The sequence below is a fragment of the Triturus cristatus genome, chromosome 6, assembly GCF_964204655.1.
Source record: "Triturus cristatus chromosome 6, aTriCri1.1, whole genome shotgun sequence".
NCBI classification, from domain to species: domain Eukaryota; kingdom Metazoa; phylum Chordata; class Amphibia; order Caudata; family Salamandridae; genus Triturus; species Triturus cristatus.
This window is the reverse complement of record NC_140589.1, coordinates 1,742,667,800-1,742,681,198: the sequence shown is the minus strand read 5'-3', so window position 1 is coordinate 1,742,681,198 and position 13,399 is coordinate 1,742,667,800. Positions and strand designations below refer to the sequence as shown.

At 45.1% G+C, this 13,399-nt stretch overlaps 1 protein-coding gene across 1 annotated transcript in view; it reads left to right on the top strand.

Moving 5' to 3' along the window:
* ALK (ALK receptor tyrosine kinase) overlaps nt 1–13,399 on the top strand; it is a 2,691,376-nt gene that overhangs the window by 2,634,971 nt on the left and 43,006 nt on the right. Inside the window, exon 25 of the mRNA XM_085613005.1 lies at nt 8,733–8,825. Within this exon, the coding sequence (XP_085469131.1) occupies nt 8,733–8,825 (93 nt within the window). The remainder of the gene's footprint in view (nt 1–8,732; nt 8,826–13,399) is intronic.

Here is a 13,399-nt window from a genome sequence, read left to right as displayed (position 1 = left end):
AGGGCGGCAGTGGTGAACACGGGCCGAACGCCCGCGAAGTATCAGGGAAAATGGAGAGGTCCGTTCCGTTGCCGAACTTCTCGCTCCGTAGTAGGAGGCAAGTCAAAGGGATCTCCGTCTGAGACCCGGAAGTACTCAAAGTGACAAGCCCCGCGTTACAGGTAGGCGGAGCTTATGTAGTCCACGCGCGACTCACACGAGGAGTCTGGGAAGTTTAGTTCTTGTCTCTTAGTCGGTCCTATGCCTACGCTGCGCCTCAGCTATCTCCTCCGTCCCTGCACCCTGACATGATCAGAGTGTGTGTTTTTTAATCAGGGCAGAGGCTGTCATACGTAATATGGAAGAGGCCTCCTTCAGGATAAGGTGGCCCTCTTACGTCCTCACTCTTTCACACTCTCAAAGTATGGACATCCACGCCGCCTAGTGACGAGACTGGAAACTATCTCTGTAGTCTTTTAAAATGTAGTCTTATGCGAGACCCCCATCCTCGTGCATTTGTGCCTCCTTGCTACTCCCTTTTTTTCTAGTCATTCTTGAGGATAAGGTCCTGTCACTCATGCTCAGTGAATTCCTAGCGGGGTCTTGCCCCAGAGTTTGGTTTATTTTGTGGGTCATTTCTTGCTATTTTTCCTCCATCTTTTTCTTTATTTAGATCAGTGAGCTCTTGTTGCAATACTCCAAATATACAGCAGGGGGAGTGTGCCACCTCCTGCTAGACATAGCTGATCCACGTAACTTATGTGTCTTGTGCTTGGGGAACAATCATTCAATGCATGCCTGTGCTCTCCATTGGTATTCAGTGTCACCAGACCTTCATGTCTTGTTTTCAGAGCAAGGGTGCACCAATCACTGAAGGAGCATTGGAGTTGGAAGGAATTAGGAGGTATGTACTGGGTGTGGCCTTTAGAACAGATATAAAGCACTCCTCCTGTTGGTGATGTAATGAGGCTTCCCCCCACAGGCACCAACCCCAACCACATCCTATAACTGGGGCGAGTAACCCTGAGAGTAACACTGAGATAGGGGAAAACACCAGGACCACCTAACACCTGGTACCTTACTACCTGTTCCAGCTTTTCCCTGTGGTGCTAGATATGGGGACGGCTGTGAAGCAGATGGAGATCAAGAACCCTAGTCTACAGACTGCGCTGTACCATCAAGTCGAGCCTTCCTCCTCATCTGGATATGTAGGTCCTGAGTCCTGGTTGCACAGAGGGGTGGCGCCTGTCTATCCTTCTGGGCACAGTCCTGCCGGCCGACTGCTCACAGAAGTCGAGGTCCTCGCCCTCCATGGGTGCATGGAAAGGACCAAAGTTTCCGATTTTGTTCATTTGTGCTGGGGCTGTCAAGCCCACCTCCTCCTCTGGGTGATCTCTGCCGCTGATCCACTGTAGCGCAGACCTTTCCTCTGAGTCCTTTTCTTCCCTGATATTGAGGCAAGGGCATGCACAGGGCAGTTGGCTCTAGGCAGCAAGTGGTGAGCCTCAACACTGGGTGAATGGCTGGATGCATTCATTCCCTAGTGTGCAGACACATTCAGAGTCTACTCAAAAGCATAGGAGGCACGAAACGTATAAGTGCAGGGAGACATCAGCCTCTGCATAGACATACAGTCTACCCCTTTGTCTACCTGACAACTTGTTCCTGCTGGGGCCAGTTGTGAGGGTCAAGGGGAAGGCCCTGAAGCACCCTTTGAGCCTGGTTCACACAGTGGACAGATAGCTATTGAGAAGGAGACTGCAGCCCATGCAGCAAGCAATAAGCCACAGCTGGAGAGGAAGCACAGGGGGAATGCCTGCCCTATTGTTCAGACACATCCAAGTCTAATCCAAGGCACAAAAAGAAGCAGGGGCATCAGGAGATGCCAGTCTCTGCCAAGTTCAATCCTGTGAACGCTCGGATCCAGTCCTTGTGGGAGGTCACCTCAACGCTTGAGTCATAATGTGCCATGTGCTATGTAATTACACCACCTGCTTTTGGGTCCACTTCCTTTAGGAGCAGAACTTGGTGCTGCACATCATCCGGACTCTCAGGAGCCTGTTTCTTCAGGGTAGAGTCCACAGTTGCTGTCCCGTCATTCAGGTTTGTGGACTCATTTGCTGTGCCATCTACTTTAGCACAGTAATTGGGCTCTCAGCAGCCTATTTCAGAAGGGCCAGTCACAATCCCCGGCTGTCCCTCCTTCGAGGATTATAGACTCATTATTAGACAGGCTGAATTCTTCTAATCATTCAGACAAGGCGTTGCTGGAGGAGCCTACGGGTTCAGATTCAGGATGTGCCTTCAGTGCTGTTATTCGTTCTCAGCTCGGACTCCTTCCTGGATGCTTTGAGTGATACGTTGAAGGACCACAAGATGAGGCACCCTCTCTGCCCAAACTTCAGTGTCAGTACTGGCTTTTCCCAGTTTCTGCAGTCCCTCTGGCAGCTCGTCAGGCTCGCGGCTCAGTCTGTGGCATCAAGGCGGGGCTCAGCCAGGAGCTCTAGCATCGGACCATGTGCCTGCCTAGATCTCAGTCCTGGACACTCCATGCTCTTCCTTCAAGCGTGATGACTGTTCTGTGGATCTGATTTTCCTTCCTGCAAAAAGGGGACTGCCTTGGAGAATAAGTCACCTAACTGGACACTGACCACACAGCCGGTACCAGTAACCACAAGGACAGTCATGGCCAAAGGTTGGAGGCACTGACCACTGCATCACCAGAACCCATATCCGTGATAGAGGGCATTCATGCCTTAGTGGCCACAATGACTCCACTGCCAAGACCAGCCCTGGTAATAAGCCTGTGGTCCTCAAGACTGGAAGAAGCCTCGGCGAGCGGATGACTAAAGCTCTGCCTTGGGGCAAAGTAGGAGTTAGAAAAGAAGACTATGCAAGAGCGACCAGAGGGATCTTCCTAGGAAGCTATAAACTCAAGAGGTAAGAGCATGATCAGTCTAAACTGAATTAGACATATTTGTACAGACACATCACTTTTAAGTATTCAGAGCATATGTTAACACTTTCTGTTCGGCCAATTTTGGCCAGCCCTGTTTAAAATAGTGGTTAGAGTTTCATGAATCCTCCCTTTTAGAACTAATGTATTAGTTGCCTTGTTGGCCAAGTCCACATCATACTTCGCCATGCAATGGCTAAAATAATATACCAGTGTGCCCCTCCTGGTGCCAGCCTTACTGACAATGAGTGACCAAATCAAGTTTCAAAGTGTGTTTTTGGGCTGTGCAAGAAATGGCAGTCAAATGGCAACAGTGATCTTTCTGCCAAAAGAGAGCTTTTCATTAAGTAATTAACGCAAACATTTTTAAAACTTTATTTGTCATTTTACAATAACAACAACAGATTACTGTTCTTAGTTCTTATTTAACAAATGCAGAAGGGTGCGATACGTCTGTATGCAGTACACATGTTATCCTCATTTAGACAGGGTCTAGCTTGCTGTTATGCGTTCTTAGTTTACCTGCCTAATTTAAGTTAAAACACCATTCCACCGACATGAGAATGCATCTTCCATGATTTGGCTGTATGTGAGTGCCCTTAAGTCAAACATTAGTAAGGCTCCCAGTTTTTGTTTTTACTGATTTTTACAGATAAATACAGACAGAAAACAATGTGCTCCCTATCAGTATTTTTTTAAAAGCTGAAAAATACTTAAAATTGTGCTTCTAATGAGTGACTTTCCATGCTGTCTGTTTCTGTTGTGAACTCCAAGACAATAGATGGGCAGATAGACAGCACTGAGTAGTTACAAAACAGGTTGAGATATCTTTAACCTGTGAGTTTAGTGTTTTGCTATATTTCATGCCTGTCGCGCATTAGCAAATTCAGCAGCCAAAGTGTGAGTTCATGTTTATGAGTCAAATAAATGTGAAAATGTACCAATTTTGACTCCACTTATTCGCAAACCAAATAAAAAATATAGATAAATACTAATAAAATGGCCAAAAAATAAATATGAATGAATGGAGGCGGAAAAGCAAAAAAAAAAAAAACAACATATAACCGGAAGCTCTAAACATAAGCAAATCTTATCTGAGCTTGGGGTGTATCCTGAACTAAGGCAAAAATATTTGCATAGACTTAAACAGAAGGGTGTAATATTACCATTCAATGCAGCAAAGCTGTACACAACAAGCATTGAAAATGCAATAGGTATCGCCTTTAATTAAGTTAAAGCCATTTGCTTTGCTATACAATACCATTAGCAAAGCGAATGGCTTTAACTTAATTAAAGGCGAGACCTATTGCATTATCAATGCTTGTTGTCATTTGCAATGAATTGCAATGTTGACCTGAGTCGCGAAGCCATTCGCCACTCACATTATCACTTTTAATTCACCTTCATTAATCCATGCTCGCTTATCTGGCAGGGGTACTTGCTTCCCTATCACATTTCAAATTGGGCTTATGAAAAGGCAGACCCTATCAATTACGCACCACAGATCTTGCGCTTGTGAAAAAAATACTCTTTGTACAACTTGGTCCCTAGTAAGAGTGAAGCCTACAGATCTCCAGCTGTCACACGAGTGAAGCCCACAGCCCTCCATCTGTCACAAGAGTGACGCCCACAGCCTTCCATCTGTCACAAGAGTGAAACCCACCTCTTGCGACAAGAGTGAAGCCCTCCAGCTGTCACAAGAGAGAGGCCCACCCCCACCCCTTTTACAATAGGGAAGGCCCACAGCTCCATGTGCAAGCGAGCCTTCAGTGATTTTATGTGTGATGGGTCGAACCCCATGCCTGCACAACGGGGCTCTTATTTTGTGTTCCGGGGCCTCACCCCCTCACGCAGTGCACGAGGTATGCCCCGCCCACCACTTTCCCCGCTCGGCCTCGAGGGACACGTCGAGCAGTGTGCATGCACTTGGGCCACCACAGCCCCCGCCCCCAGCTCTGTGATGGCCCTCGTGCCCCTAAACCCCCCCAACGTGGGAGCAATGCCCAGGGGTAGCATGAGCCCATGCGTGCACACTGCACCCCCGCATGCACGCCCTACCTGCAGCACACGCACGCCCCACCTGCAGCACACGCACCCTACTTGCTGGTGCACATGCACTCACAAGGGCCGCCCAGCTCCGCATATGCACAGCCTGCACCAGAAATAGCCCCGAGCTTCAGGAAGTGAGCTCACAGGAAAGAGGCAGGGATCGGGGGGAGAGGAGTGGCGGAGGGTCAGGGGGAGTGTCTAGGGTGTGCAGGAGGAGGTCCCGGGGGCGTGCACACCAGGAGGAGGGCACAGGGGGCGTGCAGTAACACTCACAAACACTGCCAGGCACTGGACAGAGAGTGTCAGAGGCAGGGATCGGGGAAAGGAGGGACGGACGGTCAGGGGGAGGGTCCAGGGGGCGTGCACTCACATGCCATACAGGAAAAAACGGGCACTGGACAGAGAGAGTCAGAGTCAGGGATCGGGGAGAGGAGGGACGGCGTCAGGGGGAGGGTCCGGGGGGCGTGCACTCACACACCGTACAGGAAAAAGCAGGCACTGGACAGAGAGTGTCAGAGGCAGGGATCGGGGAGAGGAGGGACGGAGTGTCAGGGGGAGGGTCCGGTGGGCGTGCACTCACACACCGTACAGGAAAAAGCATTTCCGTTGCTAGGATACAAAAATGCTAAATGGCGTCGGGCTGTCCACAGTCCCTACGGACTGCGGACACGCACATGCTGTCTGCTATGGACAAATGGCAAGAGCAGCCATGTTTGTCCATGCAGACGCGTGCACTCAAGGCTTTCGCAGAATCGATTCCAAAAGGTACTCGCAATAGCGAGGGCAGCGCATGCGCTGCTTTCGCTAGGCGAGACCTAAAAATTTGGTTTAGTTTGGCTCGGATAATGTTGAAGATTAAATTAGTGTATGAATCGGCAATGTTCCATTAAAGTTTTGCCAGCACAAACTAAACAGATGGCACCATCAACCTGAGACAGCAGATGCACACTCCATCTCATACTTGAGGTAATGGTAACAGCAATATCCTTTTACTACACATTTACTAGTTGTCTTTTGGGTGTGACATAGTTATTACCTTAATAATCTTGAAGTTCTACTGTCTCATAGCAAGAATGTTTGAAAAAAGAAAAGGTTTTGGTATTAAACTTATCAATGAAGCTCAAATAACTCTGTTTACTGATGCTTTTTGAATATATTGCTATTTTTTTTATTTAACCATTTTTTTATTAAATTGATTAGGAGACCGACATATGTTGAAAATTACTTTGTCACCACTGTTTTTTACCATTTTGTAATATAATTTTATTATTGTTACTGTTGGTTAACAGATTTGAGAAAATTGTTGTGGAAGCTTAACGTGATCTATAAGCATTTTTTTATTGTTGCGGTCCCTCTATCAGCTAGATCGTTTTCTGACCTTCAAAGTGGTACCAAATTAGTGTTAATTCTTTCTCATTTCGTCCTATATCATATAAAATTCATAAAATCAATAATCCTGCATTCAGTGTTGGTATAATTTAGCCCCGTACCTTATCATAATACACTATTTACATTTTTAACTGCACGGTTCAGTGTTTTAACCCCTTCCCCGCTCATGACGGAACCGTTCCGTCATGAGCCACGGTTGAGCTGTGCTCATGACGGAACGGTTCCGTCATGACACGCCCGTTGGCGGCCGCTCCGCCTGCGCGGCGCTGTTTCCCCGCCTGTGCGGGGGGACAATGCAAATGGGCGGAGTCATGACGGAACCGTTCCGTCATGAGCACAGCTCAACTGTGGCTCATGACGGAGCGACTCCGTCAGGAGCACAGGCCCACCGCGCTGCCCCCCTGCCCCCCCCCAGCGCTGCAGCGGAATGTCCGCAGCAGCAAAGGGGTTAATCATTGTATTACGGTTTTGAGTAGAGTTGTTCTGAAATTGATTGCCCATCACTACAGAAGGGACATTTGTGATAGGCCTTCTACCAAAAAGAGGGGGAGCACTGATGCCTTTGGAAGCAGTTTGCTCTATGTGAGTGTTGGGCACCTCTGAAACTGGTTTTGGGATAGGTGCCAGGGTTAACAGGTAACTAGAGGTTTGCAAACTTAAGAAATCATCTGTCTTGCACCCTCACATAGTTTATGTCTAAGATTGCAAACTTCTCAGAGCAAGGAGCTTGCACAGTTTAATAAGAAAAAACATACAAGCGTTGGCATCCCAAAATGTCTGGCTTTTTATTAGGGAAACCGTTTTGTAAAAGTTGAGTGACTTTGTGTGTGTTGCTTCCTGCCGTCCTGGAAGAAAATCACATAATGCAACAATATCTTGGACTACAACAATATGGAAGCTGAGAGTGGGGCTGCATTGATGAACAGACTGCATTAGCATTAGCAGAGTTAAGCTACCACCTCAAAGACCAGTCCTATGGAAAGGTCTCAGAAGGTGAATTTTGCATTGTAAGTGGAGAACTTACAACAGCAAACTATTACATAGACGATACTGTTGATAAAGGGCCAGAGTTTTTTTGTTGCATCTTTAAATCCATTGGGAATGCCAATAGGTGTGGCTTTAAAGGACTGCGGTATGGTAATGTGAAGCATTACAGGTAAATAGCAGGGGAATAGTTATGTATTTCTGTGGAAGCAAAGAACTGTAGAATAATATTGGTGTAGGTTAAAAGGTCAGGTGACAGTTGCACTGTCATGCCCGACTTAAACATCTATGTAGGTTAATGACTGTCCTCCTCCCATCTGTGCTGCTGCCAGAGAAAAACAACATATATTATGTAGTTATCTAAGACACTTTAATAGCATTCCATTGTCAGGTGTGTGCCTCTGAAAGTTCAAGCTTAGGCAGCTAGATACATAAACAAATTGGCTCCTCCCATCACCCCTTCAGCCATCCCCTACACATTCAAGCCCCCCTCTCCACAGCTATGTCTGAGCAATTCTTTCCTCTGCTCCTGCACTAGCTCCAAGGCTCCTGTCCTGTCATGCCACCTCCTCTGCCCTATACCCTCCTCTACTGCACCTACTTGCAAGCCATTTCCAGTCGTAGAATGTTCCAGCCTTCATGGGTGGGAAATCCTGCAGGCGGAAGATAGCCCAGTACGCGCCGCAAGTGGGGAACCTTAGCCTCTGCAATGTCAGAAAACATCGCCTTCTTTTGCCCGGTGCCTCTCTGATGGTCTGTAACGGCGCTTCCAACTCTTATGGCCTTGTTACAATTGCCACATTATTTTCCACGGTAATACCGCACCTGGTAAATACCAATCGCATGGTAGGAATACCAGGTGGTGTATTATTTCAAGTTCCGCCCCTTGGATTGCGGTGTAGCCCAGTAATCCTGTGTTTTTCTCACTTTCCAAGATATGAAAACTCAGAATGATGCTGATCGTTTCATGCTCATATTCTACCATGTTTATGGTATCGAAATTCGTAGAGGTGCCCTAAATAATGCAAAACACAAAATTCAAGTTCCAATTCGTGATTCCCCCAGAAACTGTGATAAGGTTGAGATCAGAGGGTGGTAAGAACCTCCCAGAATTGAGGCTAACATTAACAGCATAGTGGCTTTTTCATTGCAGAAATGCACCGCATTTTCCAATGAAGGATTCTGCACTCCTTCTGTGAAGTCAAATTGGAACCCATGAGGGTTTCAAATGAGGTGTGTGTGTGTGTAATGAAGCCTTTTTTTATGATCACTAATTCCCATACCTACGATGTGTTATACATTCACTACAAGTGCCAGTGATGCGAGGCATTACATAAACTGCAAGTTCACCAACGTTTGTTTCTTCTCCCTGCAGAGACATTGCCGCCAGGAACTGCCTCCTTACATGCCAGGGCCCGGGACGGGTAGCAAAGATAGGAGATTTCGGAATGGCGCGGGACATCTACAGGTAAGGGCGTGCATGGGTTGGTACCAATTCAAAATGGCGGTTTGTGCTCCATTGGGCGGAAGTTGTGGCTGTGCTGAAGGAAGAGGCAGTGACGGAATCAAAGACGTTATAGTCAAGCATTGCTTTTATTCAGTGCGACCTTTTTTGCTCGCCAGACACTGTCTAAGATAACAGTTTTTTTTGTTCTGTGAGCAATCTCTAGTCTAAAGTGTTTACTGAGCTGCCTGCTGACTTCAAGTTGAGCCTAGAGTGTACATACAGGACCAATGTCACATGATCTATAATAAGATACTATCAAAAACCACGAGAATACAATATCTAGAAGCTTAGACTCACATGTTTAGGGGGATTGGAGGGATGTGAATGTTCAACATACTCTCCCCTTTTGCTTCTTTTTGTGCTGATGACTTCAAACACTATTTAACCCACGCGTTGCTTTGTGTGTTACCATGAACGGGGTATCCGGCAGCTTCTAGTAACTGTCGATTCTGCACCTGTAACGCTGTCGCCTTTGGAACTCTTGACCCCATGCATGTTTTAATATGGTCATCATTTCAAACAAATAGATCTCTGTAATAGGTATACTTCTTTTAAAATCTAAGTGAATTCGAGATAACGGTTTGACGTATTCTGGATTCGATATTTTAAAATACGGTGTATTTTTCTGCCACATTATTGTCTATCTATATTTTCCTAAATGATGTGTGCAGTGTGCATCATTTTGCGGCACACACCTTTTGTTTGTGTCTGTTGTGATGCGCAAATCTTGACCACTTTAACAAAGCCTTGATTGAGGTGGGATGGGGGGGTCAGACTTGTTTTTTCTGTTCATGAAAGACACCGGTGTAAAAAAACAACAAGGCGCCTGGATAGTGAATCAGAACTGAAGGATGGGTCTGGTCTGAGGTTGACAGATGGAGATGCGCACTCATTGGTATTTCACCTTGTGCCTTTCGAGACTAATGTCAGAGTGCCTTGAAGTTTGTGAAGGGCACAAAGCACTAGATCAGTAATGTTAGTATGATTATGAGGCACAGGAGCATGCTCCACATTCTACATTTTTGCATACCGCAGCCCATATACAGTTTCTATTCAGTGTCATATAGCTCCATGACACTCACTCATCTCAGCGCTACAGACCTTAGATCAAACTCCTGTATCTTGAGGTCATGATACCCTTGTTACAATTGTGACGAATGCGATAGTATCTACGTGGATAACTTGCCAATAAATGACTATGGAAAAAGAAGCACAAATATAGAGTTGAAAATAAGGGTGATCAAACAAATCTCTTTCCAGGAACACTAAATAAATGGTGTCAGACATTCAAAGTGGCGATAGCATTGGCAACAGACTGGAATGGGGAGGCTTTCTTTTCTCTTCCTTCAACCTCCCTGCCTGCCTAAAATCACCTTGCCATGACTGAGTATCGCGCATGCTCAGACCAACCCCAGTATGGCCACCCATCATTGCAATGGTACTTCCGTTTCGCATGATAGTAATGGCATCAGAACGCTCTCCCTGCTCAAATGGGGCATCTTCTCAAACTACAAATGTATAACACAATAAGAACAGTGAAGTGCGAGGGCGCCCTGGAAAGGCGCTGCAATTAAAGTAAGGGAAGGAAGGCACTGGAAACAGAAGGCTTGAATTACCCGTCTGAAGTGGGCCATCCCAGTCTGCTAGAAAGGGGTGAGGTTGCTAATGAAGTCATGGGCCCAAATGCAAGAGAGTAACAAGCATTTGCAATGCAATAGATCTCGCATTTGTGAGACTTAAACCTATTGCTTTTTTTAAACATAAAAGTGGGCGATGAGCTCAAACATAAAGAGCGGCGCCCATGTTGTAAATATAAAAGTGGACACCGTGCTAAAACATAAAGCACGGCACCCGTGCACAGTAATTAAAAAAGAATGATGAAAGCGGGCACTGTTCTAAAATATAAAGCGTGGAGCCGGTGCATATTTAACTTATGTGCATGGCGGCCAGTGAAACGGGTGCCATGGTCATAAAAAAAGTCTTGCTAGGCGCCGTGGTGACAGAATATCAGTCAGTAGCACAAAATAAAATTAGTAGTCCGTAAACACAACACTTAAACACTTACATCGTAATAAAACTGTAGTTGGCCTGTGCTCCTTTCGATACGACAGAAGTGATGTATCGGGAGCACCAACCAATAAGGAGTCAGGAAAGAACAGCAAAGCAGAAGATAACCAATAGCAACAGTGGGCGGGATTACACTCGCTATACTGCTTACAGCAGGTCTTGCAAGCAGCTTATGCGCACTGCCTAGGCTCGGCCTAAAAAGTGCCACATGCCCATCTCCACCACTGCCAAGTTTCTCAGGTCCATGTGTGATGTACTGCTCTGGTCCAGGTTTTCTCTTTTAAGTCTGGGACTTGTAGTTTTGTAAATTCCTCTTGATATCAAGATTACCAATTCTAGAATTAAAATGAAAACACCTGGACTGGAGTAGTCCATCACGCATGGACCTAGGAAACTTGGCATTTCTGCATCTCTTCTGCAGTAAAATACAGAAATAATTGCAGTGCAGAGGGCACCCTGAAGAAAACGAATTATGAGTGAAGAGCTGGACCTTGGGAACAATGATTTCCAGCGCCCATGGCAGCGTACATGTGTTCAGGGATTACTCGTGCCTCTCTACAACAGTGCAGGTGAAGATTGTGGAATGGAATATGTTACACTGCAATACCTGGTTTTCACCCATGTTAGATGAATTATGGTTTCCCTTTATCTTTGTGAAGGCTCAAGTTATTTCCATTTATAACTACCTGTTTTGTGCAAATAGAGGGCTTAATACACACAGATTACAAGCCAGATGCACAAAGCGTTTTTTTGTTTGCAAACGGGCTGATTTTGTTTGTGAACACAAAAAGGCTTTTTAAAATATACAAATCCCTATTTGCGATTCAATAACCTATTATTGAATCTCAAATTGGGTTTGCGATTTGGTATTAGGAAGTGGCGTGTTTAGGACGTCCCTTCCGAATACCAAAATGTAGTGGGATGTGTGAATGTTTTGCGATCAAAATGTGGTCGCAAAATATTCACATTTTACTGCTTACTTCAAGTAGGTGGTAACCAATTCGCAAATGGGAAGGGGTCCCCAAGGGATCCCTTCCTCTTTGTGAATGATTGTTAAAACATTTTTTACGAGCAGGCAGTGGTCCCATAGACCACTGCCTACTCTGAAAAAATGAAAAGAAAACTTTCCATTTCTCAATTTAAAACACCTCCCGTTTTTCTTTAGGGAGAACAGGCTGCATTTAAAAAAAAGATTGCTTTATTTAAAAGCAATCACAGACATGGTCGTCTGCTGACCCCAGCAGGCAACCATTCCTGTGATTTTTGGGATTCCCAATGGGGCACAAATCGAGACCTACCTCATTAATATTCATGAGGTAGGTCTGTTTGCGACCCACTTTGAATTGCACACATTTGTACATGGGTGTTTGCAAGTACCAAATAGCGAATCGCAAAAATTTGCTATTTGGTCATCGCAAACAATTACCTATGTACACCAGGCCGCAAATTGCTCACATAATTCAATCTCATTTGCTAACCAATCTTATGTACAAATAGGTTGGTTCTCAAATTGCAGGTGATTGCAGAGCAACCTGCTTAATTAATATTCCTTAGACAGGTCGCAATTTGCAACTCCTTGCTTTTGGCCACCATCACCGGGATGGTGGCCCGCAAGGGTCAGCAGACCATCATGGCTGTCACTGAGTCTAATTAATAAAACTTTTTTTTGTAAATTTAGCCTGTTTTCTTAAACAAGACTGCATTAAAAAAATGTTTTCACTGACTGATAGCAGTGGCTTCTTCCAAACAGCAAGTCAAGTCAAGTACATCTTTATTCAAATTTATAAACAAATTCATAAAAGATGCATAACTATAATAAAGTGTAAAACATTTTCAAAATTCATACAAAAGGCATATTACAATAAATTGCCTAAAGCAAAAAGACGCAAGTCATAAATCCATTACTAAACCCATTTACCAATTCAGAAACACATTTCCCAATCAGCAAATAAATCAGTAAATGTGACTGTTACAAAGTTTTGTACAGCAGGTCCGAATTGATTTAATGCATTTATCTGTCATTAAAATCAATTTGATTTCTAAAGAGACATTAATCAGTAAAACAAGAAAGTCTAACAGGTGTGTGGGGAAGAATGATGTAGACAGTAGAAATTTAGAAATACATTAAGAGCCAGTGAAAGAGGCAAGTGGGGCTCGTTTAACCGAAGTAGAACTAGGGACAGCAAAGGGAAAATCAAAGAAGAGATGGCATTATTGAGAAAAGATGGCAGAAAAGCGAAGGCGAGACAACAGCGGTGGACAGAGTTGTGTTTTTGACTACGCATTTGACCAGGGATTGCTTCTTGGCCGTGATTTACAGTTGCATTTATTCAGTGTGTAATTTCCGTGACTGTTACCACATTGAATGGAACAGAATAATGATCATTTAACCAGGTGGTAGAATAATTGTGAAAGCTTTTCCTAATAAATGTAAAATAAAGGGGAAGATTTACAAGCCCCTTGCGACA